A 27240-nucleotide genomic window follows, 5' to 3' on the forward strand; every position below is an offset into this window, starting at 1 on the left:
AGGGTTTTTTTTTTTTTTTTTAAAGAAAAAAAGAAGAAGAAGAAGAAAGTATTTTTCTTTAGTCTCAAATAAGAAGGCAAAATACCTAGACAGAAACAAATGACCAGCAACAGAGTAAGGTAAATAAATCATGGGCAAATATTTGCCACTGGAAATTTAAAAACAAGGGCAACAGAGGACCTGGCAATGATGGGCAGAGGCTTCATAGTGGAGGCAGAGACAGATGTGAGGCAGAGACAGATGTGTATACCCTCCTAAATCTGATTGGCCCAAAATGTGACCCAGCCTCGGGTCATGCACATCACACACAGGAGCTGTGTCACCTGCCTATGGTAAAGGGACATTCCACTTGTACTTAGTAAATCAAAAACTGAGTTTATCATCTGTGGACCTTTCATCTGTCTGTCCCTCTATTTACTGTGTGTGTGTGTGCGCACGCATGTGTAGCTCAGAGGGCCATCTCAGCTGTCATTTCTTAGGAGGTCTTTACTCATTTTGTGAGACAGGCCCTATCTCTGAGACCTGAGTGCACTGATAACTAGCTGGCCAGGGAAGCCCAGGCCTCCCCATTTCTTCTTTTGCTGAAAACACAAGTAGGTGTCACACTGCCCAGACTTCTGAGGTGATTCTAGAGACTGAACTCACATCCTGACTGAGCTGTCCTCCCAGCCTGTGCCCCCTTCCCGGCCTCTTATCTGCAAACCGTTAATGTTAGGATGCCTCTGAGCATTGGGAAAACAATCCACAGACCTCGAGAAAAGCCTGGCAAGGTGCAGGTCCGACATGCTGGCGAGGTACCAGGGCACCCACAACCCCAGGACTAGGATAAAATCTCTGCACATCCTTGAGTCCCCTAAGAGAATATCGGAAAATGCTGTATAACACGGTAGGAAGGGTGGCTACCTAAATAAGGGCAGAGGATGGCCATGTAACTGGTTCTAATTTCGCTGAGCAATAACTCCAGATGTGAATGGTGTCCCCGGCTATGGTACTGAACCGTCACTCTGCAGAACTCCGCCATCCGTCACTGCTACACCACACTAAACATGATCCACAGGGTTCTTAAGACAGGAAATGATTGTTTCTAGAAGAGATGCCTCGGTACAAAATATCTGACTATAAACTCCTAAGCCGGTGACTTCACAACTCATTGTAACTACCACCACCATTACCTTGGTTTCTGTTTGTTTGTTTGAGATGAAGCCTCATGTACACTAGCCTCAAACTTCTTGGGTAGCCTAGAATGACCTTCAACTGACCTTCCAGCCTCCTGAGATTATGTCTCATTTATGTGGTAGTGGGGGCTAAAAATAGGGCTTCCCTTATGCTAGGCAAACATTCTCCCAACTAAGCTACACCCCCAGCCCATAACAAGTCTTAAAACTGAAGGAATTTCACACCATCAACTCCACCATATCCTTCCTGAAAGGCAGGAGCTGCAGGCTGCCTGCTCTTGCTTCAGTGAGTAAGGCTCCTGCTCCATCAGCACACGGATACCCTAGCAGAGACTCTGCTGTCTCGGGTGGCTTGGTCACTGTATCCCCTGGATGAGAAAACTAGAAGCAAGCACAGAATGATCTGCTGAAAGCAAGCTGAGATTTACTCAAGCCAAGCCCTTAGCCTGGGGCTCAGCTCAGTGCCAAGGCGCCTGTTTCCACCAGGCCTGAATCCCCCACACCAGGCCTGAATCCCCCACTCCAGGCCTGAATCCCCTACACCAGCAGTCACTAAAGTCAGCTTCGAAGACTTTTACTGCTTTCTTGGTGTATGCAGGAATGCTGTTTGTGGGTCAGATCTGCATACACCGGGCCTAACTGTGGCAAAGGCAAGGGTTCATCTCCACAGACACCACTTGTGGAGGGAAGAGAAAGGTGGTGTCCAGGCAGAGGACACCAGTCTGTTCTGTAGTATTCCCGAAAACAAGTATTCTGGAAATACATTATCCAGATTTCAGCACCGAAGGGCTGGGGACAAAAAAAAGTCCAGTTTTTGTCAGGCCTGGTGACTCATACCTACACCCTAGCATTTGGGAGGCCAAGGAAGAGGATTACTTGTGTGTGTGTGTGGGGGGGGGGGGGTTGGAAAGAGAACTTGCTTTCTATACTTCCCAGTTCTCTACTGCCCAGAGCAGGAGGAGGAGAACAGATGGGGCTGCTCACACAGCAATGAAGGCAGAGACACAGACACATAGGTCATCAAATGCTGCCACAGATCCTGCTGACCTTCTAGACTGCAAGGTCAAGTGTAAAGTGACACCCTGTGAGCGCCACAGACACCCTCTGGGTCGAAGGTCAAGTGATCCAATCTCCAGATCCAGTACCTGGATTGATTTGCATTTACAAATTGCGGTGGTGGCAGGCACTGAACTCACATTCCTAGTGGCAAGCCCAACCACAAAACTACCAGCAACAGCATTAGTATCAGGGAAAGCTATCATGTACTCAGGACGAGGGGCCCAGGCACCAATTTTAGTAATTCTACTAGATAGGCATCACTGCTATCTCCTTTTGATAGAGGCATTATTACCTGAAGCACAGAGAAGTTGATTAACTTGTCTAGGGTCACAGAGCACATGCCTGCCAGAGTCAGTAGAGTTTCTGCTAGCCACACTTGTAAGGTATAAATTCAGGAAGGGGGCAGGATTTGTAGCATTAATTTATAGTATTAATTATCTGATAGCAGAGTTGATTTCTGGGATGCTGAGTTTTGACCCACTAACAAGGGACTGAGGTGCATAGTTTACAGCATCCCTCAGTCCCTACCCGGCATACCCTGACTCCAATTCTAAAGTTTGCAGCCAAGGGCTGGGGCTGCCCTTCCCTATATAATCCAGACATTCTGGTCCTCCCTTCGACCCCTACTCCTCTCTCTGCAGTCATGCCTTTCTCTTTCTCCCTCGGCTCACTCCCCTCCCCCTCCATGGTGACTTCCCTAGCCTCCCTCCTTAGGGTGAGTGAATTTACCTGAGGGCAGCTTCCCAATAAACCTGTATTTAAATATAATCTAATCTGGCTTGAATCAGCTCACTTCACTGGCAGTGGAGAACTAATTTATCACCAGCATTCCTGAAGTGCTAATTTGGGAGTAGTCCAAATAGAAATCCTGCCTGGGGGCTGGGGATACCCCTTTGTGGTTAAGAGCATTGGCTGTTCTTCCAATAGGACCCAGGTTCAATTCCCAGCACCCACAATTTGCAGCTCACAACTATCTGTAACTCCAGTTTCCAGAGGATCCGGCACCATCACACAGACAAACATGCAAACAAAACGCCAATGCACATAAGAGAAAGGAAGAAAGAAATCCACAGAGAATACAGATTAGTTAGAGCAGCAGCTGTCAAAGCACAGTCTGTCTGTGGGGGTTTTTTTTTGTTTGTTTGTTTTTTGAGACAGGGTTTCTCTGTGTAGCCCTGGCTGTCCTGGAACTCACTCTGTAGACTAGGCTGGCCTTGAACTCAGAAATCCACCTGCCTCTGCCTCCCAAGTGCTGGGACTAAAGGCGTGCGCCACCATCGCCCGGCTTAGTGCAGTCTATTTGTATAAATAAAGTTTTACCAAAGCATAGTCATGAAAGGCTGGGAAGCATGAGGACTTGAGCTCAAATCCCTGGCACCTACATAAAAAGCTGGGTATATGGCCAAGTGCAACTGTCACCCCAGTGACACTGGGCACCAGGGCACTGCGCTTGGTCGCTGCCTCTCTGGCTCCAGGTTCAGCAAGAGTCTCTCTCAAGAGGATAAGGCAGAGGCAGAGAGATAAAAAAGCTCCCCAATGTCTTTGGGTGGCCTGTTTACATATTAGCCCCCCCCCCCTCTCTCTCACACACACACACATACACACCTTACACATACATCCCCACCACACACACAGTGCCAATTTCAGAGTTAAAGAACAAAGCCACGGCCGGGCCTGGGATGTGGTTCAGGCTAAGAGCCCAGAAATCAGAAGAAATAGACCCTGTGTTCCACAAAAACTCCCGGACGGGTTGAGCCCAAGGCTTGTTCATGTCTAAAAGCTCTGAGGAGACACACAGGCCTCAGCAAAGGATCTGATCACCTGAAGACGAGGAGCAAGGCTGGAGGGAAAACCAGGAACCAGCAAAGACAGGGGGACAGTTAAGCTAACCCATGGAACCTTTCAAGACCGAGATTCTCAGACATGTAGTTTTCCCCATCAACTCTGCATTTAATTTCTAAAATGCAACAAAAGAGCCTTGTATGGTTGACCCATTAACTTTTTTGTTTTTTAAATAGTCATTTGAACACAGCATCTTTGGTGCCTCCAGAGCCATGCAGAAGTGTGCGCTGAAGCAAGGCCTCACAGGCCAAGACGGAGTACCTACTCTCCCAAGTGCCCACAAGGACCATGTCTACCAGCCCCTAGTGTTTGGAGCAAGCCTTCCTCTGTCATTGCACCCACCAGACTTTAGCTGCCATTGTACTCAGTCATGTACTTGTTTCCAAGCCCCATAGGGGCCTGAAAACCAGACCCAGTGAACATATGGTCAAATGTTTCCCTGAGGCACGGGGACGCAAGCCAGCCTCCTTCTCTACAGCTCTTCCCCCATCGACAGCTTCCAGCTCCTATCAGACCCTGGATCTGCTGCAGACTTCCTTCCCTTCTCTAGGGCTGTGTGCTAAATACTGCCCATGGACAGCGTCCTGCTCTCCTGTCTCCACGCCGCAGTGTGGACTCCCTCTCTGCTCTCCAAGGAAGCCTCCAGTGTTCATGCCAGTGTGTGGCTCCCTCCAGCAAGGCATAGAGTCTCGCCTGAGAGTGTAGAAAGACAACAGTATGTTCCCAAAGGACCAGGTTTGCTGAATGGAGGGCTGACATTAAGCATGAATGCTCAAGGGAAAGCTATCATTTCCTTCCTGAATTCAACCAAAAGAGGACCTAACCCCAGCTGGACTGCCACATTGTCAGGGATTCTGATGGCCTGGAAGAACTCTCCAGGAGTCCTGTTCAGGCCAGTGGGTACCATAATTACCACTCCATTACGCGCTGAACACGGAGAGTGCCCTGCCTGAGGCCTCATGACCACACTGTTCTAAGTCCTGGGCTCTTCCTCCAAGGAAAACCCCAACAGGGCCAATGATGGGCATTGGTCCCTAATGAGACACTTGCCAGACAGATGGCAAACGTTTACTAATTTTCACAATGGGTGACATATGGCATTGTTTATTGCATTTTTCAAATGTGCTGACCCATAGTCAGCTAGCAAAACCTGCCCTTGTAGGGCTGGTAAGACAGTTCAGCAGGTACAGAGGCTTGCTGCTAAGCCTGACAATCTGAGTTCCATTCCCAGGACCCACATGATGGGAGAAGAGACTCCTCCTCCAGGCTGTCCTTTGACTTGTGCACCGCACACACAAAATAATTCACAAAAAAAAAAAAAATGATAATGTTAACAAAGTAACAGCAGCAGCAGCAAACAAACAAAACCCTGCCGTTTACCATATACCAGGGACACGGGAAAAGTACTAGAAGGTACTGCAATGAGAGATGCGCCTCCATCATGGCCTGCGCGCCCGTATCCGTATCCTCCATATGTATGAGCCCAGCACCGGATGCCTTTCCTTTCTGTGTCTCACTGCAGGGCGACTGGCAGGAAAGAGCACGGACTTAAATCTTTCCTTGAAGTTGCAGCTGTCAAATATCTACTCAGGGTTCTGAGGTCAGTCATGGCACTCCTTAAACAGCTCTCCAGATTAAACAGGAGACGGAATGAACATCCTCAGTCTTCCCACTGTGCTCTTCTCAACAGAGCTCTCTCGGGGCAACCCTTAGCCTTGCTAGGCAGCAAAACTGCATTCGGCGCAGCTGTTTGGAGGCCAGATAGTGCAACACCAACGTGCAAAAGCAATCGCCAGTGCCAGACACGCACTTTAAAAGCCTCTTGCAGTGGGAGGCTTAGCCATAATACCCAGTCCGGGCTCTAGAACCCAGCAGAAAAGCCAGGGTAGAGAGACCAGCTTAAAAGACTCCAGGGAAAGACTTTGCTTCTAGTAATGGGAGGGTCGCCAGGAAGAAGTCCCTTTGGGCTCAGCTCTCCTCCTTTCCAGAATTAATGTTGACTCTAAGACATGGTCTTCATTTTAGACAGAGATGGACCTCAATGGTACAGTTTTTAAAAATGCTGACAAAACTGAATGATGTTCTCAGAGTAAGTGACAGATACTGGCTTGGCAGCCATTTTTTAAACCTGAGGAGTTACAGACGGGTCGACTGGAAGTCCTAACACTGTGGAAGCTCCAAACAAACCTTCCTATGTGCACATCAAGTGTTGGCAGGTTTTGTCCTGAAGATTTGGAGTTTATGCAGGAGACAGGGGTACTGGGTATCACTGGCTGGTAGTAGACAGAGATCTTACAGAGAGAAAGGAAATTCTTCCAAAAAGGACTGTCCCCAGCGATATGAAGCCTAAACGTCCAGGCAAGCCAGTGTAAGCAGTTGGGACAGCTTGGCAGCACATACTAGTGGCACGTGATGGTAATCCAGACTGTCAGGTTCAATGGTAGTAGCTCAGAGTCAGACAAAAGGAAGGACTGGAGTTTCCTGCCTCAGTGAGAATCACCAGGGGTGGCCTCACCAGCCTGTGGCTCAATGCCCAAGTTCCCTGGGCTGGGAGTCATGGGAAACAGCGCTCAGAGTGTAGTCAGGGTTGGAGGAGGGAGGCTGAGACACTGCTCTGATAGATACAGGTGGTGTGTGGGCTCAGGAATGGATGCTCTCAAACCTTGCAAGTTACAAGGTGAGCTCATGTGCTGCAGAAGCTTGGGTGGGGCGAGGGAGGCCCCTCCGGTGGGGGTGTCAGGGAGAAAGGCTGCTGTGGTGGGGGAGCAGATCAGATCAGAGTGTATTTCAAGATGAAGTTGGAACCCATCTTCAGAAGCTGGGAGCTCACAGCCAGGAATTTCCTCCCTGACCAGGGAGGTTGTGGCCCCTGGCTGAGTATTCCCGGACACTTAGGATTTCAGACGTGATCAACTTTTCTTATGCAAACTATGCTGCAATAAGAGAAATCCTCAAGAGATCTCCTGTAGACAAGAAAAGGCCTGTAATGTCTGTGTGACCACATGAAGCCAGCCCGTACAGTCTGCAGGGGTGAGACAGCAGATTGAAGTTCAAAAACTAAAATGGAAATGGGATTTAAACAGTGGAATCTGGGCAACCATTAAGATGTGGGCTTGGGTGTAGCTTGGGGGTAGAGCATACAGTTAGCATCCTTAATGACCTGGGAAGATCTCATTCAAGGGCTATTCAATAGGGGGTTGGGGGGGCTTTGCAAGGCAGGGAGGTTGGAATGGCACCTATTAAAATATTAGTTACTTTTGCTTACAGAAGCAGAAGAGGCAGGCCCTGTCCTGAAATTCACCCTGGTGGGAAGCCAGGTCACCCGACTCTCCAGCTGTTGGAAGACAGTCTCAAGCTGAGCCATTTCTCAAGTTTCATCAAAGCACCAAAAAGAAACCAAAAAATAGTGTTACACAAGTCTCAGAAATAGGTAAGAGGAAGCCAGGTGTGGTGGAGCACGTCTGAATTCTAGCCCTAGAAGGGGAGGCAGGAAGACCAGATGGCCGCAAGTTCAAGGCCTGCCAAGACTAGGTGGAAAATTCCAGGACAGAGGCCTTATCTCAAAAAAGCCCAAAACAACAAAAGGACCCAGAGAAAGAGGATGGGAAGGCTAATTTATTCTAAGTCAGACCACAGCCCCATAGAGGCTGACAGAAGGCTCAGCCCTCTGTAGAAATCCCATCTGGAAACCGTCAGAGAGCAGCCTTGGGCATAATCTAAAGAACCCAAGGCAGCCTTTTCATCCCATGAAACTAAACCCCAACCTCAATGCATTCATTATCGTCCGACCATTTCTCTAGCCACCATACAGAACAGGTCGCAGGCCCCTCTATTCAGATTCATTCTGACAAATCATGCTGAGAAATACAAATTAGGAGGGCAGCTGTCTCTCTTTGCTGGCAAGGACGCCCACACTGCTCATCAGAATGCTGAATAGCCATGGATCTCACTGAGTCACACCCCAAGGTTATGGCCAAGCAAGGCAATCAGGATTCATAGCTGGAAAAGGGCAGGACTGACATGGGGTATATGGGAACTAGTAAACACTCTTCAATGTTCAGACCTGAAATATTGTCAAACTGAGATCTGGAATGCTTTTCTGAATGAACAGATTCACAGCAGATAGGGCACACTATGGTAGCCAGACACATCACCATGTACGTGATAACCAGAACACATGTTTACGAGCCTTTGCTTCTTAGGTGTTTAGACCTCGAGGATACTTTGAAGCTTCTGGAAGACTGTGCTTTGTTTTAAGAAGCACAATACAGTTTAGTATACAGAGGAAAACAAAGGGTTTCAGAGACAGACAGACAGACAGACAGACATGCGAGCACTCGCTTGCACACACGAATACCCACACCACAAATTGGAGCTAAGAAGTCTAATAAATTATCTAAAGAAAGATGAAAACAGCAACTTAGAAAAAGTCAAGCCGGGGCTGGAGAGATGGCTCAGTGGTTAAGAGTAACGATGCTCTTCCAGAGGTCCTGAGTTCAATTCCCAGCAACCACATGGTGGCTCACAACCATCTGTAATGGGGTCTGGTGCCCTCTTCTGGTGTGTCTGAAGAGAGCAATGGTATACTCATATACATAAAATAAAAATAAAGAGATTAAAAAAAAAAGAAAAAAATAGAAAAAGTCAAGCCAAACACCCAGTCACCAAGCAGGGTGGCCATTTGGGAGAATAAACATGTCCTCAGAGCTAACCTTGTCATGGCAGAGCTAAAACAGTTTTGAGAAGCCACCCCTTCTCATTTCAGGGACAGCCTGAGATAAAGCAACTTCATTTGCATAAAAATATACAGCTGAGAAAAACCTTCAGTAACTAATATAGTTGATTTATAAATATTCATGAACACATACAAAATTCCAGGAGAGAAACAATGAAATGGAGAATTTTACTTGACAACTGCTGCTCAGTCAGTGTGCTGGGACAGGGGGGAATGGATTGGTAAGCCTATGGTAAATTCTACTGTCTAGTGGGAAGGCAAGCCTGGTGGGACAGGGCATGGGTGAGCACTGTATCCTAGGAGTCTTCTTTCCTGCTTAATCATGTATTAAAGTGGCTGCTTGCAAGTCATAGCGGGAAATTAGCCAGCCCACAATATCTGTTCGGTATATCTGCTAATGTCTATTAAGTATAAATTAGAAACATCACACAGGATTACACCGAGCAGTTACAAATTGCTAGGAAACAAGAAGTCAAAAGACACCCAAAAGCCAGGTCCCTTCCCATCCTCAGTAGGACATTCATCAGGACTCCAAGCACACACTAGGCTCTCACTAGTGTAGGATCCACGGAACAACTGGAGCCCTCTGGCTGGCAGCATGGCAGCCTAGGCTTCTGAGGGATGTAATTCCAACTGCTTAAAATCTGCCGTGTCCCCTCCCACTTCCAGATACCAGCTTCAGGGAAGTGCCTAACAGAGATGAGGTGCCAGCCTGCCAGCTTCTATGGGCAATTCTTCTGCCAAGAGCTTGATATCGACAAACGTCTTTAGATTAAGCAAAATATTCAAACAAGAAGAGGCTGGGGATGTAGCTGAGTGGCAAAGTCTTTAGCCCGGCGTACTTGAGGAAGGCCCTAGGTCCTCATTCTAGTACCCTGTAACCCCTTCAAACAGTCAGACACACTCACAGACAGCAAATAAGGAGCAGTAATAGTAAGAGGAAGAGGAAGGACTGAGGAGGTCTATGTATATGTGGTGATAGTGATGGTGTGAATTTTCCTGAACCCAAGACACAGCAGTCAGACTTGCAAGAGCTCCTCCCTTTTCTCCTCACCCTGGAATTCCTGACTTCCTTCCTGTCAGTGAGCCACCTTTACTTCACACCCAGGACGCCCCAGCTTGCATTTAGAGAATATCCTGCAGTGCCCTGAACTGCGTCCTTCACAAATTCTCCCTGTGGAGATACCAAAGAGTCTGGAAGCCTGAACTGCCCCCATGCAGCAACAGAGTCCTGCAGCAATACACATGTATCACTTTGTCCCACAGGGATGCAGAGAATAATGGAAGGATGTGGGTCACCGTGGCCAGCTGTGGTGATGTGGACCCAGAGTGTGGACAACGGGCTTTACAGGCAAGTTTACAATAATCCTCAGGTCCCGCCTAAAGTGGGCAAACTCAACTTTGCATCATCACTGACAAAAATACTCAGACCATAGGCACCCACAGCTGGCTACAGGCAGATGGCATTCACCTGTGAAGCCTCGTGTCCACCATGATACGTGGCATCCCTGGTCTCTACTCTAGAAATGTTCAACGGAGAAACCATTTTGTTCCACTGGTGGCCATGAGTTGTCTAAAAGAAAGGCAACACTATTCACTGGGCCAACGACACAGTTAACTTGTTCTCTGAAAAGTATGAAAGGCTTTGCCATTGGCCCCACAAGATGCCGTCATACAGCCCTGGTCCGAGGGACTGCTGCTATGGGGCCACTAGGCTGCCGGGGACGCATGCAGGATTTGCCTGAAAGTCTGTGATTGACATGACAAAACCATGGAAAGTCACACAGTGATCAAAGATTAGAAACCCTAGGATGTTGGGGAATACTCCCAAAAGTCCTCTCTCCTGACAAGCTCTCAAAACACAGTGGTTGGTGTTCTGACTATGGCTGTATGTCTACAATAAGACCTGAAAAGGGTGAAGAAGACATGAAAAGACAAACCACCACCAAAACCCCAAACCAGACCGACCTGTGTACCTGTGCTTCCAGGTCGGCTGCTCTGGACCTGGAGCAGCGTCTCTCTCAGCCATTCAATACCTACAGCAACGTGTTGTAACAAGAAAGAGAGGCAGGCTATGCACAGGCTGGGCGAAGGCGCTGTACAGAACAGGTGGCGCCTGGACTGTAGCGGCTTCTCTTCACCGAGCATGCGAAAGGAAAAGCTTTCACCCCATGGACACAGGCAGACCTTGGAAGTGATGTTAACCATGGGGTGCCACTGGCTTGTCTCAGGTGGTAGGAGCACGTGAGCAGCCGGCTGGCTCAGGCCACAAGGCTGCAAGCAAGGCTGGTTTGAGAGGTGGCCAGTGTCACAGTTTTGCGGCTCTGGACCCTCTTTGTTTCTGCTACTCCGCCTGAGGAGTGAACAGGCAGTGCTAGAAGCCTGGAAATCAGAGTCGAATGACATCATGACCAGGTCCAACCTGTTTTTCCACCTCCACGGGACCTCATTTCCCTGATCTGGGAGCTACCTACCTCTCACAGAAGACTCAGAAGGCTTTGCGAGTGTGTGCACCTGTGGTCTAATGTAAACCTACTAACCTGGGCGTTAATAAAATTATGTAATGCGATCCGTCCTCCAACCAAATGACAGACACAGCTTCAGAATGAGACCAAAGGAAAAAGAGAGCAAACCTAAGCTAATCTTCTCTTCATACTTTCTCTGAGCACAATAATCTAACAACAGTGATTTGTACTGGGTTCCAGGAATCCCAGGAACTTTAACGGGACCTAACAAATCTTTCTTAGTCTTCAGCATGAATATGGCAACAACTGTGCCTACGTCTAGGTGCCTTAAAAGAAGTCAGTACTGTACACAAAGTCTCAGATACCCAGAGGAACATTCATTTTTTGGTGGATTTTTTTTTTCAGCCCACACTGGCTGGAAGCAGGGAGAAGTAGCAGCATCTCCGGCAGGGTCCCTTCTCTTTCCTAGAGGCAGATGCTGAGACGACCACCATGTAATTCCAAAACCAAACAGTATTATTCCCTTTAAAGTGCAATGCTGACTAGAGCAGCATCTGGCACACTTTAATGAGCGGCTGCATCCTTTCAGAGGGCTGGAACTGGGGCAGCCATTCATCTGCGCGAGTAGACAGCACACGGGCACCGCACAATGGTGTGCAGCACGCTGGCATAAAAGCCCCCCCAGAACATTTTCAACTACTGAACAGAGCTTACAAAAAGCATTGTCATTTAATGCCAGGACTTGATCATCTCAAAGACTGGAAACAGTTTTTCTAAGAGTAAACACTAGGTTAAAAGCAACAGTAAACTCACCAGAAAAAGTTACCATGTGCAGATGCCATCTCCCTAAGAGCAAATGAGAATAAAAAAAAAAAAGACTGAAAAGCAATATGCAGTACTGAATGGTGCCCTCGCCCAGAGGTCGCTCTGGAATCGCTGGGGGCTGTGCCCTGTGACTACTGAGGAGTGCCACTTCCACAGCTGAGTCACTTGCAAAGAACAGGCTAAGACCACAACCACTGCCCACTCCACACCCCAGCGGGGCCAAGTTCGGCAACCCCTCCCTTGGCCTAATAAGAAACAAAATGGTTAAGTGAGTATCATCCACAGAAGAAGCAGCCAAGGTAGGGGGGTGGGGGTGGGGGAGGATGTGAAATTCAGGCATGGATACACTTCCCTTCAAAGAGCCAGGCAGGCCAGAACTGGAAAATCCAGGCAACCGCGACCAAAAAAAGTTTATTACAAAATTAGGGAGTCGGTGAAACACAAACAGGGAGCTTGAGGCTGGAAAGAGACCGTGGAGAGGGGAGCAGGTACTCACCAGCCAGGAGCTGAAGGAGAAAGGAGCCTGGCTCTGGAGGCTGCAAGCAGGCAGGTGGAGGCAGAGCCCAAGTCAAGAGCCTGCTGTGGGGGTGGGGAGACCGGTCAGAGGGCAGGAAGGAGTGGCAGTTAGTAGTTAGCGGTGCCCCTTGCCTGGGGGTGGGGTGGAGACCAGGAAGGAGGGCAGAGCAAGAGGCAGGAAGTTTTGAGAAGGGTGCTAGGAAAGGTTTTGATCCCAGGGCCTCAGACTAGTTGAAATATTTCAGCAGCCAAGAGAAGCTTGCTCAAGGGGACAGCCCAGTCCAGTGCCCTCACCTCTTCTCATGAAAAGAAGGTATGGATGTTAGTCTGCCTATCTCTGTCAGGGTGTATTCGGGTATGCGCATGTAAATGTATACAAAGCAGGCAAGAAAAGGGGTTTAATAAAATTAACGTATGCTGGGCATGGTGGCTCACATCCTTAGTCCCAGGCAGAGAAGGCAGGTGGATCTCCATGAGGTAGCCTTCACTGCACATAAGAATAATACAACAGCCATGTTTGCAAAAAAAAAAAAAAAAAAAATTTGGTAACAGAAACCTGATTTTTAAGCATGGCCACTGAGGGCTGGAGGCATGAAGCAATTACTTATTGTGAGAGGAAGGCCCTGGGTCCTGTCACTAGCCACACATACCACACACACACACACCCTCATACACACATGCCCACATACATATGTACACACAAGTGGTACAACCATTGGCAGAATCCTAGGAACGCTTCATGATATAATCAGGCTTGAAAAAAAAAAAAAATACACAGTTAAGATGACCCCAACTTACAGAAGGTAAGTATAGCGGAAGCTGGTGACACCTGTCTACCACTCCAGATACCTAGAGGCCAAGACTCAAGATTCTTTTGATGTCAGTCTAGTTTACAAAGGAAGTTTAAGTCCAGTTTGGTCAAGGACACCGTGGCAAACTAAAAGCAAGATGAAGAGACTGGAGATGTAGCTCAAGGGGACAGTGTGAGCTCCTGGGTTTAGTCCCCAGGAACAGGGATGGGGTAGTAGGTGTGGACAGAGAAATTATGGGGAACAAAGGAAAAAGTTCATCGATATCTTTTAAATATTTTCTAATCAATATCATTTTCTTCACACTGGTGTGGGTGCTGGCAAATGGGGCGGTTTCTTACCATTCTCTGTTACCTGTTCTTTAATAGAGGGAAGAAGCTAGCCAGGTGAAGGAAGCTAAGGAGACATTCTACATTCAAGGAAAACTGAGAGGGAGCTTGGAGCCCGGCCCTAACCCTGGGATCCATCCAAAGGGCCTATCCTCAGGTCTTCATCTGCTCTGCAGTCACCAAAGAGAATGGCAGATGGAGAGGATGGAGGAGGCCCGAGAGAAATGAGGCTGCGAGCTTGGGAAGAGCAGGATGGGGGCTTAAGGAGAATGAAGATGGAGACTCGGAGAGAATGAGAATTAGGACTTGGGGAGAATGGTCTTTGTATAGCTGAGTGAGGGGTTGGGGGAGGAGTACCAGCACAGTCTGGAACAGAAGTCACACACAGCCCGGGTTGCCCAAGAGCATGCTAATGTGGGGCTTCATATGCTAAGAGACTACAGAAACAAACCATCTGTCAGTGACAGCCCAGTGTCTGGGGCAGGCTCCTGGGTGCCAGTGGTTCTCCCATCTGATTGGATAATATTCTGGAAGTTCGGCAGGATGAGTTAAAGACTGTGGGAGGACTGCAGCAGGGATGGGGAGCACGTGCTCCGATGTACAGCTTTTACTTCAGTGAGCAGCAACCATCCTATGATAGACAACCTGCGACCTGCCAAGAGGGGCCATCAGAGACAATTACTGGACCACTACATAGAACGAAGGGCAGTGAGAGATGTAGACACTGGTGCGCCAGGTGCTTTAAAAGAAACTTCTCTGCAGAAAAGGAGGAAGCACCAGACACAACCAGTCACAAGCTCATAGGAGGTTTTGATTATTTACAGATGCTGCCTTATTTCAACAAAAAGTAGATTTAGGCAAGTAGGTGGCAGCCCATTGTTATTTATTGCTTTCAAATGCTGCTCTATTTACTATGAAAGATCACCTTTTGAAAACATTTAATCCCTCCCAGGACTCACTTAGCAACTGAATGGACATCAACCAAACCCATCCTACCTACCCTTGCCTACCCACTCCAACAGTTCTTCCTTGGGGGAATCTTATCCTTTGGAGAATTGTAGCAAGATGTGCCTATGCTTCCTCATATTTCTCTAGGCTGTTAATAACATTAATGTGTGTGTGCGCGCGCGCACGCATATGTGTGTGTGCGAATGTGTGAAAACGGCTCACAGATTCCAACAGAAGATCATTTCATTCACATGTTACATTTCCACACTGGTAGAACCCGATTTATGAGGCAAATTTAGAAAAGAATTATTTTTGTGTAGATTTCTTTTAAAGTTTATCTATACAGCAGAAGGCACGGCAAAGTTATATGGTTGTAGCAATAAGCTTTTGGGGAGAAATACTTCGAATTCAAACAAAGAAACCATTACTAACTTTCCTCTTCGACTCATTCATAATATTTTTTTTTTCTTTAAAATCTGGGCTCCTCATCAAAATCAGACCAAACAATCAAAGCCTCCGCTGATAAACGGGGTTAATGTTCTTCATCTTTACAAAGGATTAATAAAGTTCAAACCTGTGCAGTCCAAACCAGCACCTCCCCCACTTGTTTCGGGACCTAACAGTTGGGTGCGCAGAGAGGCAGCCACTCCACTGCTAGTTCAGCTTTACAGTACAGCAACCATTACAAAGCTGATGAAACTTTCAGGCAGAGCCAGAAAGGAAACCAAACCAAACCAAACCAGACCCTACCTTGGGTTTTCTTTTTCCTCTCTTCAGGGTCCCTCCACTGCAAACAGCGGCATCTCCAGACGAAAGGCCCAAGACAACAAGCTGACAGACGACAACCCCTGCTATCTGAAGCTTGCCTTTTATGCTGTGTCTTGGGCTGTGCTTGCTTAATTCCTCATTCTACTCAAGAAGCCCAGCCTCTCAAGGCTGCCGTGAGAGGAATCGCTGATGACGACGCTCTTTTGACCATAGGTGCAAATGAGCCGTGATCCACACACCAGCAAACACGCAAATTCATGCACAAGTCCACAGAGTCGAAATGTTCAAAGATTTCATACGTACTTAAAGATGAAGATCCCAGAGGATTAAAAAAAAACTTAAAATATTTTAGCTGTGATCTTGGAAAACCCGCCTGAGAACCACACTCTTGACTTGAGCTGTGCTTCATTTACAGCTATTTATCCAGGTCTTTACAGAGGGCAGCTGAATGGTTGCCATGACAACTTGGTAAACAGGCCTGAAGGACCACGGAGGGTACTGGATTGTTTTGTTTGGAGAGAAGAACAGTTGCTTTAATGGCTCCTTTTATCAAAATTTTCTCAAAAGGTAAAGCTGCCTTTTTACAGACCTTTTGTATGAGACATTCTCTGAGCGAAAGGAAAGCCCTAGAAATGTACCAAAGCCAGTCAGGAATACCGGAGGATCAAGAAGACAGAAAAGAACCCCTGAAAGTTAGCTAGTGATGTGGGTGTATGGTCTCCAGTTAAGTACACGGACAAGATGGAACCGCCTCAGAAGACCTTAATTTACCATAGTTAGTTAAAAGAACAGACAACCTACATAGTTTTAGAAAACTCACACACATCCTCATTCTTCATTCATTGGCCAGATGATCACAGGATAATCTTATAAAACCTTTTTTTCTTTTCCTTTTTTTTTTTGAAACAGGATCTCTCTGTGTAGCCCTAGCTGTCCTGGAGCTCACTCTGTAGACCAGGCTGGCCTCAAACTCAGAGATCAGACTGCCTCTGCCTCTGGAGTGCTGGGATAAGATTTGTTGTGTAAAATACTCATTACAATTTGAGCCAACTGCCTACATTTAGCACTTGGATACATTAGTGATACCATGAAGGCCAGAGTCCCCTTTTAGGGTGTTAGTTGTTAGAAATCCGACCGCAGTTCAGAACAGACCACTCCAGACCACACGGTTCCAAGGGGGAGGTTTATTCAGGAGACAGGGCAAAGGTGGGAGAAGAAGGTAGAAGGATAAGAGAGAAGAGAAGTAGAGGCTGGTCATGACCACGTGGAGAGAGAGGAAGGGGGGAGGGAGGGGACAGAGAGGCAATAGAGTAAGAGAGAGAAAGAGGGTAAGAGAGTAAGAGATTAAGAGAGCCTGGCAGTGGTGGCCTTTAATCCCAGCATTTGGGAGGCAGAGGCAGGTGGATTTCTGAGTTCAAGGCCAGCCTGGTCTACAGAGTGAGTTCCAGGACAGCCAGGGCTACACAGAGAAACCCTGTCTCAAAAAACAAGCAAGCAAGCAAACAAACAAACAAAAAAAGGAGATTAAGAGAGTGAGGAGGGGGTAAGCAGCCCCTGTTTTAGTGGGTCAGGTCTACCTGGCTGTTGCCAGGTAACTGTGGAGGTGGAGTTTAGACAGAATACTAACATAGGGTCCTAAGTCTCAAATATTAAAGAATTTAAGAATAGAGCCGGGCAGCGGTGGCACACATCCTTAATCCCAGCACTTGGGAGGCAGAGACAGGAGGATTCCTGAGTTTGAGGCCAGTCTGGTCTACAGAGTGAGTTCCAGGACAGCCAGAACTACACAGAGAAACCCTGTCTCAAAAAACCAAAAAAAGAAAAAAAAAAAAAAAAAAAAACCTTGTCCAGGATTTAAACTAGCCTGGAGGTCAGCCATGTGGTGACAGAGCAGCCACAAGGTAGGGAGGGGGGCTTTAGAGAAAGAGTGAAGGCCAAAGCGTTAGGAAGAGCACACTCAGAGGGAAGATAGAAGGAAAGGAAGAGCTACAGACTTAGGATGCTGCTGGTCAGTCAGTGGTTCTGTGAGTGAGGGGGCAGGAAAAATCCACCATCTTCTTAAAGGGCCAGTTACTCCTCCTATCTCCTTAGCATGGCTTCAGGTGCACCAAGGAACAGTTCCTTGCTTAGGTAATTGGTCGGCCAAACTGAATTCATTAATTTTAAGCATGTCAGAATAGAAGCCACAAATGTTGAATAAATTTCCCACCGCCAATGGATTACTTCAGGTGGCAGCTGTTTTACTCTGTACACCGTCATGAAGCATACATAGTCACCCATCTATGTAGAAGTTGTCAAAACAATAGTCTAGAGACAAGAAAGGCATTGCCAGGTTACAGGAAGCTTAGAGAGAAAGGCTTGGCAAAGCCTAGACCTTTGATGGGTTTCTATTTCCCCATTGCTTTAAGGGTTTCTGTGACTGATCAGCTTGGGGGTCTTCCTTTCAGGCAACCGGCTGGGGTGCATGTGAATGCAATAGGCCAGAGCTCTGGGCCTCACGGAGCAATGGGGTTAAACCTCAGAGTCCTGGGCACAGGATGAATGGCCCAGTGGCTACAGGAAACAGAAGGGAGGCTCAGGTGAGTTAGGGAAAAGTTAGCCAATGGAAACTAGCCCTGGTCTCAGAGGAGTTAGTTCTCTCCTTCCTCAGGGTGAATTCTGGGATCAAACTCAGGTTGTTATGCTGGGGGATAAGCATGTACACTTGCCCATCCATCCTGCTGGCCCCTTGTGTGACATTTAAAGGACATGACTGGAGCTGGAAAGATGGCTCAGTAGGTAACTGTGTGTGCTGTGCAGGCACGCAGTCTCAAGTTCTGATTTCAATACCTGTTAAGAAGCTAGGCTTGGGGTCTGGAGAGCTGAGCTGCCTCAGAGGTTGAAGAGCATGGGGCTGTTCTTCCAGAGGTCCCGAGTTCAATTCCCAGCAACCACATGGTGGTTCATAACCATCTACAATGGGATCAGGCGCCCTCTTCTGGTGTGCAGGAATATATGCCGACATAACATTGTATATATAAAAAAATAAATAAATTTTACAAAAAAAAAAAAAAAAAAAAAAGCAGCAGCAGCTAGGGTTAGTCACATATATGCCTGTAACCCCAGTGTTTGGAGCACAGTTGAGGGGTGGGGGTGGGGTGGGGTTGTTCAGAGACAGAACAGGAAGATCTCTTGGGCTCTCTGGACACTAGCTGACCAGATTTAGTAAGATGCTGTTAAAAAAAAAAAAAAACCAAGGTGGAACTACAGCACTACAGTGACTACACAACACACACACACATACGTGCACATGCTTACACAAACACAAAAAGAAGATAACTAGTTCTGGAAGACAGATTATGTTTTATAAGATTTTTCTTGTTTGTTTGAGACAGGGTCTCACTATTCTATAGCCCGTGGTTGCCCTTGAACTCACAGAAATCTGCCTACCTCTGTTCCCAAGTGCTAGGATTAAAGATATGCAGTTGTTTCATAATGTATTACTGCAAACATAATCTCAGTGTCTGATCCAATGCCATGTAACCTGCAGTCCTCTAAGCCCAAACAGCCCCCACAGTAGCCTGCTGTGAGTGAGTCCACCCCAGCCTTTTCTCCTATCTTCACAGAGGATGAAGCTCATCACCCAACTCCATTCATAGCAGGGCACCTGCCAAGCTTGCATGAGGCCTTGGGTTTAATCCTCAGCACCAAGAAAGCAAAATAAAACCATAAAACCGCTCCAGATCATCCAAGAAACAAAGTCATCTGACCCAAAGCCTGGGGATGAGTGGAAGGGGACGCATTTGTAGTAGAGGAATGACGTCCGTTTTCTGCACTTTGTAAGGACAGAGACGCAGTGAGCACGCCTTGTATCTGAGTGGAATTGCTGGCACCCTTGCTAGCTATTGGTACCCTTGTCATCTGCAGTGACAGAAAGGCTTTGCACTTCATACTTAGGGAATCTTAGACTCATTAAAAGAAGATACTAAACAACGTTAGGACTGGACAAATGATATGTAATTCCAAAAAGCGCAATTCAAATATTAATCTCCAATTGAAATACTAAATTTTCCTGTTTTACAATTGCTGTGGGCAGCACCCACAATTGCCACACAACCATTTCTCCTCCCATAGCCATGGAAGATCCCAGAATGTCCATCCCGTGCAGAAATCTTAATATTTGAGTAGGAACTACCAACCCACATGTGGAGAAGGGTTTGTCAAACAGCCCTGGTGTGATTGGGGTATCAAACCTAAGGAGGGGCTGCTTGATATAGACAGTGTGGGTAAATCAACGTGCTAGGATGTCAAGACTCATCCATGTTACGTGTGTCAATTCAACTTTGACTTATTGGCATATCCCAAGGTGACTTCCAATGATAGAAATGAAAGATGATCATGGAAACATAATGCCAAAATTAAGTAACTGGAGCAGCAACCAAGGTTTAAAACAGCATTTGGATCTTTCACTTTGGTGACAGTGAACACCATATACCATGGCACTTCAGGGATGTACCTTTCTTGCACTGAGGAATGCCAAGGGACACAGAAAAAGAGACAAGCTTGCAGAGTGGGCCTTGGGCAGCTCTTCCAAGGATGGAAGGCTTTATCCACAGCATAGGATAAGGGTACAGAGCCCAACCTAAAAATCTGCAGAAAGCGTTGCTGGAAAAGAAAAACACGGGGTGAAAACTGAAACCTGCAGGGCTGGGGAAGAGAGAAGGCTGCACAGGTTGTACCTGCTTAGGATCCCTAGGCCAGGCGAACCTGTGTCTGTTGTAAGCCTGGGCTGGAGCTGGGGTGTGGGATAAGAGCTGAGGCTCCTTGCCAACCAGCATCATAGGATAATTAGTAATCTCCAGGTTCAATGAGAGACCTTGTCTTTGGAAGACATCCACCTCAGGTACATTTGCACCTGTGCGCATGCGAGCGTGCACACACACACAAATGACAGACACAGACAAATAAACTACATATAAAGAATAGTGTGTGTACCTTAATCCTAGCACCTGGGAGGCAGAGACAAATGGATGATTGTAAGTTCAAAGCCAGTCTCGTCAAGACCCCCCCCCCCTTTAAAGCAATATATAAACGAAGAGCCAAACAAACACCAAAAATAAGGAGACAAACGTATACAATAAAAGATGTCTAAAAATCAGCAGAGGAACTTACTATTTTCAGAACGTTTAAAAGAAAACACACACACACACACACACACACACACACACACACACAGAACCTCTAAAGCTATGGGTGGTGGCATGCACCCTTAATCCCAGCACTGGGGAGGCAGAGTCAGGCAGAACTTTGAGTTTAAGGCCATCCTGGTCTATAGAGCAAGTTCCAGGACAGTCAGCACTACACAGAGAAACTCTGTCTTGAGAAAGAAAGAATTAAAGGAAGATAGATAGACAGACCGACCGACTGACCAACCCTCTAGATTACAACACAATAACAAAAACAAAACATCAGAAAGCCACAAAAAAAGGCAGTGCCACCAGGTCCTATAGTGCTTGTCCAGGGTTCCACGTGCTTGTTCATGAAATCCATGCCCGTTCTAACTGGCAACAAACACTGCTATCCACACGGTATTCTTGCTGTGTGTGCCTTCAGGGGCTGTCCAAGATACTGTCAAAATGAAGAACTTCGTGTAATATTTTGAAAGTAGCATCAGCGGGGTTGCAGAGATGGCTCACTGGTTGAGAGCACTTCCTGAGCGGGAGTGAGTGTGTGAGTGTGTGAGTGTGTGTGTGTGTGTGTGTGTGTGTGTGTGAGATCATGAAGAATAAGAGGGAGACTTCCCTCAATGGCCCCTCCTTCCCGGGTGCTTTAGCATCCAAAGGACTGGCACCTTTCTAAGGCCTTAAAGATAACATCTCTATGTGTGCCTTGATGCTCTGGGGCAAATGACAAGTACTTAGGACCTTTTACCATCAAAGTCCTGTGTGGCCTATCTGACCATCTCTCTCCCTCTTTGGTTTTTCCTCTTGTCAAATAGTCTATCTTGCAGCACAAGACTACAGCCCACTAGATATATCTTGGTCTCTCCCTGCTGGGGCCTGGCCTTCAGCCTCCCCCCCCACACTGGCCGACCCTCCCTCACTCGTCCCTCAGACCAGTCTTCCTATACTGTTTCTACTGTCTTTCTCTGTAAGACCCCAAGCCTTGAGAAATGAGACCTAAGTCCTGGCCTTTGGTGAGAAGACACGTTTTGTTGTTGTTGTTGTTGTTTTATAAAGATTTATTTATTTCATGTATGTGAGTAAACTGTCTTTGTCTTCAGACACACCAGAAGAGGGCATCAGATCTTATTACAGATGGTTGTGAGCCACCATGTGGCTCCTGGGAATTGAACTCAGGACCTCTGGAAGAGCAGTCAGTGTTCTCAACCCCTGAGCTATCTCTCCAGCCCCGAGAAGACATGTTTTTTTGAAAACAGTATTATATTCTTAAAACTTGAGTAGAAATGTTTTGGAATCCATAATGTTTTTCTCCTCAAACCTCACCATATCAAATCTATGACAGACTAAGGAGGCCTGGTAGCCGAGCATGTTGAAAGAAGTAGACTTAGCTGCTGCTCTGGGCAGTGGCCCTGGTTTCACCTCAGCTCCCTAGAACTGCAGACAAGTTCTCACAGAGGGAAGGCCTCTCTAACACTCATCAGTCTGCCCCTTCTTTAATTCCTTCAGAATCTCCTCAGGGTTTTCTGTGGAATGTTAATGAGAGACTTTTCTGATGAGATCTCCTTTGCTAAAATACCAGGCTGGGAGAGATCACAGGCCAGGGATGCCCTGGGGGAAAGATGCAGATGAGCTCTATCAGGTTTGCTGTCAATCCAGAAGTCTCCCAGGCTCTTAAGGCAGTTTGGGGCCAGCGACCCTTGTATATCCCAAGAGAAGGAAGCTGAAGGGCCATATCACCATCTAAATACAACCCAATCTAAATACAACCTGCCTTCTGGGAACTACCAAGCCCAGAGTGGGCTGCAGACCACCTCCTGTTAGGAGTACATTTTCTTAGCATCATTACAATTTGGCAGCAGAAAAATTCTCCCCCAACTCCACATATACAGCGTGAGAGGCAGGGAGGGATGGGGGGAGAGGGAGAGAGATGGAGAGGGAGAGAACCAACAGCAATACCATACAAAAAACAAAGCCACAAAGGATCCCAGATTCTTCCGACTCCTGGGCTGGCAGGAAGAAAGGCTGTTGGTCCCCACACAACTGGCCAGTCTTGACTTGCACGTGGTCCTTAATGCCCAAAAGCAGTTCCCCTTCAGTTCTAACCTACAGTCTCTAGCTGACAGACTTCATGGCTATTGTGATTGTCCCTTTTGGCCACAGAACCTGTAGAAGACTAATCCTAGACTCCGTCCGGGGAGCCAACATCCTCATCTGGAGAGACACACAAACACCTGCACAGTCACACCTCCAAGCTCCCATGGTCAACCGAAACAGTATGGCTGCATCTCATCCTTCCCTGGGACCAGAAACACAGTCCCCAGTCTGAAGAGAGGGAAGAAAGGTCAGAATCCTGGATGTATCTTTGGATTAAAGACATTTGTGAGAAATTCCAAGCATTTCCCAGTGCACGATGGGGCAGGATCAAAACTATGTTCTTGGTGGAAATGAATGGACGCTAATCAGGTCACCTCCTGAAATCTCCACGTTCTAACTAGCATCCTTCACACTCATAAACCACACCTACGTTTTAGGTCAGAGACGAGCTGGCTCTTGTGTCAGGGACTTCATATTCCAGTGCCTTTAAAATGGTATCAAGATATTTCTTACAGCCCATCCCTTGGCATGTTGCTAATTATCCTCTGCAATAAGTCTGGGCGACTAAACACAGAGGTGAGTTGGGTCACTTTGTGAAGTATAAAACTCAAGAGTCACTGGGTACAATCAAATCTCAGCATGAAAAAATAACAATCAAGGAGAAGCCATTTCTTCAATTCTGGCTTCCAGCTTCCATAGTCTGACAGAAAAAGGAACTGTGCCATCATCACAGAAATCATCAAGGATTGAATTTTTTTTGTTTTGTTTTTGTTTTTTTTCCGAGACAGGGTTTCTCTGTGTAGCCCTGGCTGTCCTGGAACTCACTCTGTAGACCAGGCTGGCCTCGAACTCAGAAATCCACCTGCCTCTGCCTCCCAAGTGCTAGGATTAAAGGCATGCACCACCACCGCCCGGCCAAGGATTGAACTTTTCAAGATGAAATTTCTGTCGTTAGAAAGGGCAGGAGCAGCGTTTAGGCACATTCCCACTTCACCAAAACTGAGACGCCAACAGGAAGAGAGCTGCCCAGGGACATCTCATGGCAGGAAAGAAATGGATCGATGGTGTACCATAAGTTCAAGGCCAGCCTCTGCTACATAGTGAATTCAAGGCCAGCCTTAGCAACATAGTTCGTTGAAGAACAGTTGCAACACAAGAGACCCTGGCTCAGAAAAAAACAAACAAAACAAAACAAAACAAAACAAAAAAGAACCCAAAAGCCCACACATATACTTGTGGCAAGCTTTCCAGTCAGCTTTGAATCCAGTAACTACTCCCACTTTATAGCCCATTTCTCTTGTTAAAGTGGCTTCTGCTTTTTAAGCTGCTATTAAGTGAATCGAGACATTAAAAAAAAAATTTACCTTTACCCTATCTTGTAATTAAAGTACTTAAAATAGGCCTAAAGAGAGTTTTCAGTGGTTAAGAGCAATTGTTGGCTCATGGTATCCATTCCCAGCACAGTATCCTATGGCAGCTCACAGCCAGAAAGAAGTCCAGTTCCAAGGGATCCGATGACCTCTTCTGACCTCTGAGAGCATCAGACACTCACGGTGTGTACAGACATACATGCAGACAAAACATTCATACACATAAAATAAATATAATTTTTAAATTTAAAATGTAAAGTACTTAAAACACATTGTTACTTAGTTTATAACCTTCTCAAAGCATTTAACAATAAAGCTATTAAAAAAAAAAAAAAAAAAAAAAAAAAAAAAAAAACCCTAAAAAAAAAGGCCAGGCTGGAGAGATAGCTCAGTGGTTAAGAGCACTGACTGCTCTTCCAGAGGTCCTGAGTTCAATTCCCAGCAAGCACATGGTGGCTCACAACCATCTGTAATGTGGTCTGGTTATCTCTTTTGGTGTGTCTGAAGAGAGTAATGGTGGTGTACTTGTATGCATAAAATAAAATTTTAAAAAAGCCACCTACAAGAGAAAAACATACTCAATGTTTTTTTCTTATCTTCATTTTTGGAGCTGGATCCAAGCACTTTAAACAAAAAAAGCAAAGCAACAACAAAACAGGTTGCCTTCACTACGTCTCTCTTCCAAGGAGGGTTTCCCAAGTCCCAAGGGCATCACTCAGCAGCTGACTCACAGGCACAGAGGATGAAGGGTTGGCCACTTAGTGTCAGGTCACCAGAATGCCACATCCACTTCCAACCATCTATAACAAAAGTACCCCCTCCTGGAGGCTGTCCTTGAGGAGAGCCCAGGCTGGCCCTTCAGAAGCCTTACCTTCTGTGTGTTTGGTTTGATGCATCTGACAAAGAAGGGATTGGAGGAGCTTAGTGTTGCCATTAAGGAGTGGAGGGAGTCCTGTGAGGGGGAAAGGGACACATGGGTTACGTCAGAACAAAACATAACAAAACTCAGAGGAATTACAGTTTTTCATTTTAAATGACCTCATCATAACACAAAAGAAGGCACAGATCTCACTTAAATACTGAGAGTCTAAAGCTTGACACACATGGCGCCAACTCAAGTCATCCCTCTGTAAGGCCCAGAGAATATCTTTACTTCCCCAAATCTCAGTTCCCTCATCTATACAATGAAGAGAGTGGTGTGACCTCACAGGGCAATGTGGAAGTGGGCGCAACAACAGACACAAGCAGTCAGCCCGGCATCTGGCACAGAATAACCTGCAGTAGCTGGGAGCTGGCACTACCACATCTGCCATCTGGGAATATATATATATATATATATTCCCAGGTATGATAGTTATAATATATATATATAACATAATATCATAATATATCCATATTAATATATTATATCTTATATATATAATATATATCTTACATATTATATATAATAAAGTATCTTTTCTCATATATATAGTTGAGATAAATACATAGAATATATATGAATATTATATATATATATATGAAAAAGACCAGTTTTCAGACATGGGAAGAAATATACCCTATTTTCACATGAAATTTTAAATACAATAATAATAATGACCGGGAAAGGCAAAATAAGCCTTCTTAAGAAGCTATTTCAACAGCTCAGCATTAAATAGCTTTCCCTTATTTATTTAAAAGACATTTCTATATTCTTGTCGGGCATAGGTGGGAGAGGAGATTCTTGGTCCCATGAAAGATGAACACCAAGTGGGGGGGGGGAATGTGAGAGTGGGGAGTTAAGGGGGGTAGGTGGAGGCACAGCCTCATAGAAGCATGAGGAGGAGGGATGGGATAGGAGGTTTCTGGGTGGTGGGGGGAAGTGGGGTAAGGAGATAAAATCTGAAATGTAAATATAATACCCAATAAAATAAAATAAAAGACATTTCTATGCATCGTGCAAAAACACATATCTTGACACATTTATGTATATATACAAATATTTAAATATTTAAAATATTTCAGGGTTCTAAAAATTCTATACATATAGTTTATCTATATATGTATGTCTTTTATAGATATCACAAGAATCCCAGGTTCTTCTTGTGGTAAAGTATCAAGACAATAAGCCACTATATACATTGTCATCACTATTAACATACACACACACACACACACACACACACACACACACACACACACGAGCACTGGACAGCCTACACAGTCCTTCCCATTCTGTCTCTCAAAACAAAAATAAGATCTGAAGTAATAAAATATTTCTATTTTAATCACCTTGGTAATTCTGAGATTGTTATACCACTGGAGAAAAAAATAGCAAAAAATATTTTGTTAATTTATAAAATCTCAAAGAAAGCCGAAATATTCATGTGTGTACCTTTATTTATTTATTTTTTTAAAGAGTTGGGAAACGAGAGAAGGTTGTCCTTAAGGATGACTGAAGAAAACCAGCAAGTACTCTAACTCTACATTAGGTCCTCAACCCTGGAGCCGTGAACCCCTGAAACTCTGCCGCTTTAAAATGCGTTCTAACAGAAACAAGGTTCAGTCTCTCATACACCTCACGTCACCTGACTCCTGCCTCAGGTTGTTTGGATCCCAAGAACGGTAGATTCCTGCAAGCCAGTGGTGCAGACTGACCTTGAACTGCGAGCTGACGGTAGGCCGCCGGTGTTTGCTTCCACACTTCAAGGTGTCCTGGTTGTTGCGGCTGGAGACATGTTCAAAGAGGTCATAGATGAAGTCAAACCTGTGTGAAGGAAGCACGGGACTGTGAGGTGTGCACACATGACCGTCAGGTACCCGGTCACCGTAATTACAGTGGAGTTCTACAATGATAATTAAAATAACACTGGGGGCTGAAGCGCCGTAAGAACATACAAAGATTCAGCCAGGCCTGGCAGAGGTGGCATACGCCTTTTATCCCAGCACTTGGGAGGCAGAGGCCTGTGGATCTCTGAGTTCAAGGCCAGCCTCATTTAGCTTGTTCTAGGACAGCCTGGAACAGAGAGACCCTATCTTGAAACAAACAAGCAATCAGCCAACTATTGCTTGGCAATGTGAGATAGTCCTCAGAGCGCCAGACTCCCCAGGAGAGAAGAAATGGAAAGACAGTGACCGGCAAAGGGGTCTCACTGAGGAGGAAT

At 46.2% G+C, this 27240-nt stretch overlaps 1 protein-coding gene across 3 annotated transcripts in view; it reads right to left on the reverse strand.

The window, feature by feature from the left end:
- Positions 1–27240, reverse strand: part of Myo10 (myosin X) — a 196314-nt gene that overhangs the window by 43262 nt on the left and 125812 nt on the right. Inside the window, exons 18-19 of one of the 3 annotated variants that reach the window (XM_034523353.2) lie at positions 26735–26843; positions 24969–25049 (exon numbers count right to left, since the gene is read on the reverse strand). In XM_034523353.2, coding sequence (XP_034379244.1) covers positions 24969–25049; positions 26735–26843 — 190 coding nt within the window. Of the gene's footprint in view, positions 1–10779; positions 11233–15453; positions 15576–24968; positions 25050–26734; positions 26844–27240 lie in introns of those variants that run through there. The other 2 variants (XM_076916403.1, XM_076916402.1) reach the window with 2 other exon arrangements.

Source organism: Arvicanthis niloticus, chromosome 19, assembly GCF_011762505.2.
Source record: "Arvicanthis niloticus isolate mArvNil1 chromosome 19, mArvNil1.pat.X, whole genome shotgun sequence".
Classification (NCBI taxonomy): domain Eukaryota; kingdom Metazoa; phylum Chordata; class Mammalia; order Rodentia; family Muridae; genus Arvicanthis; species Arvicanthis niloticus.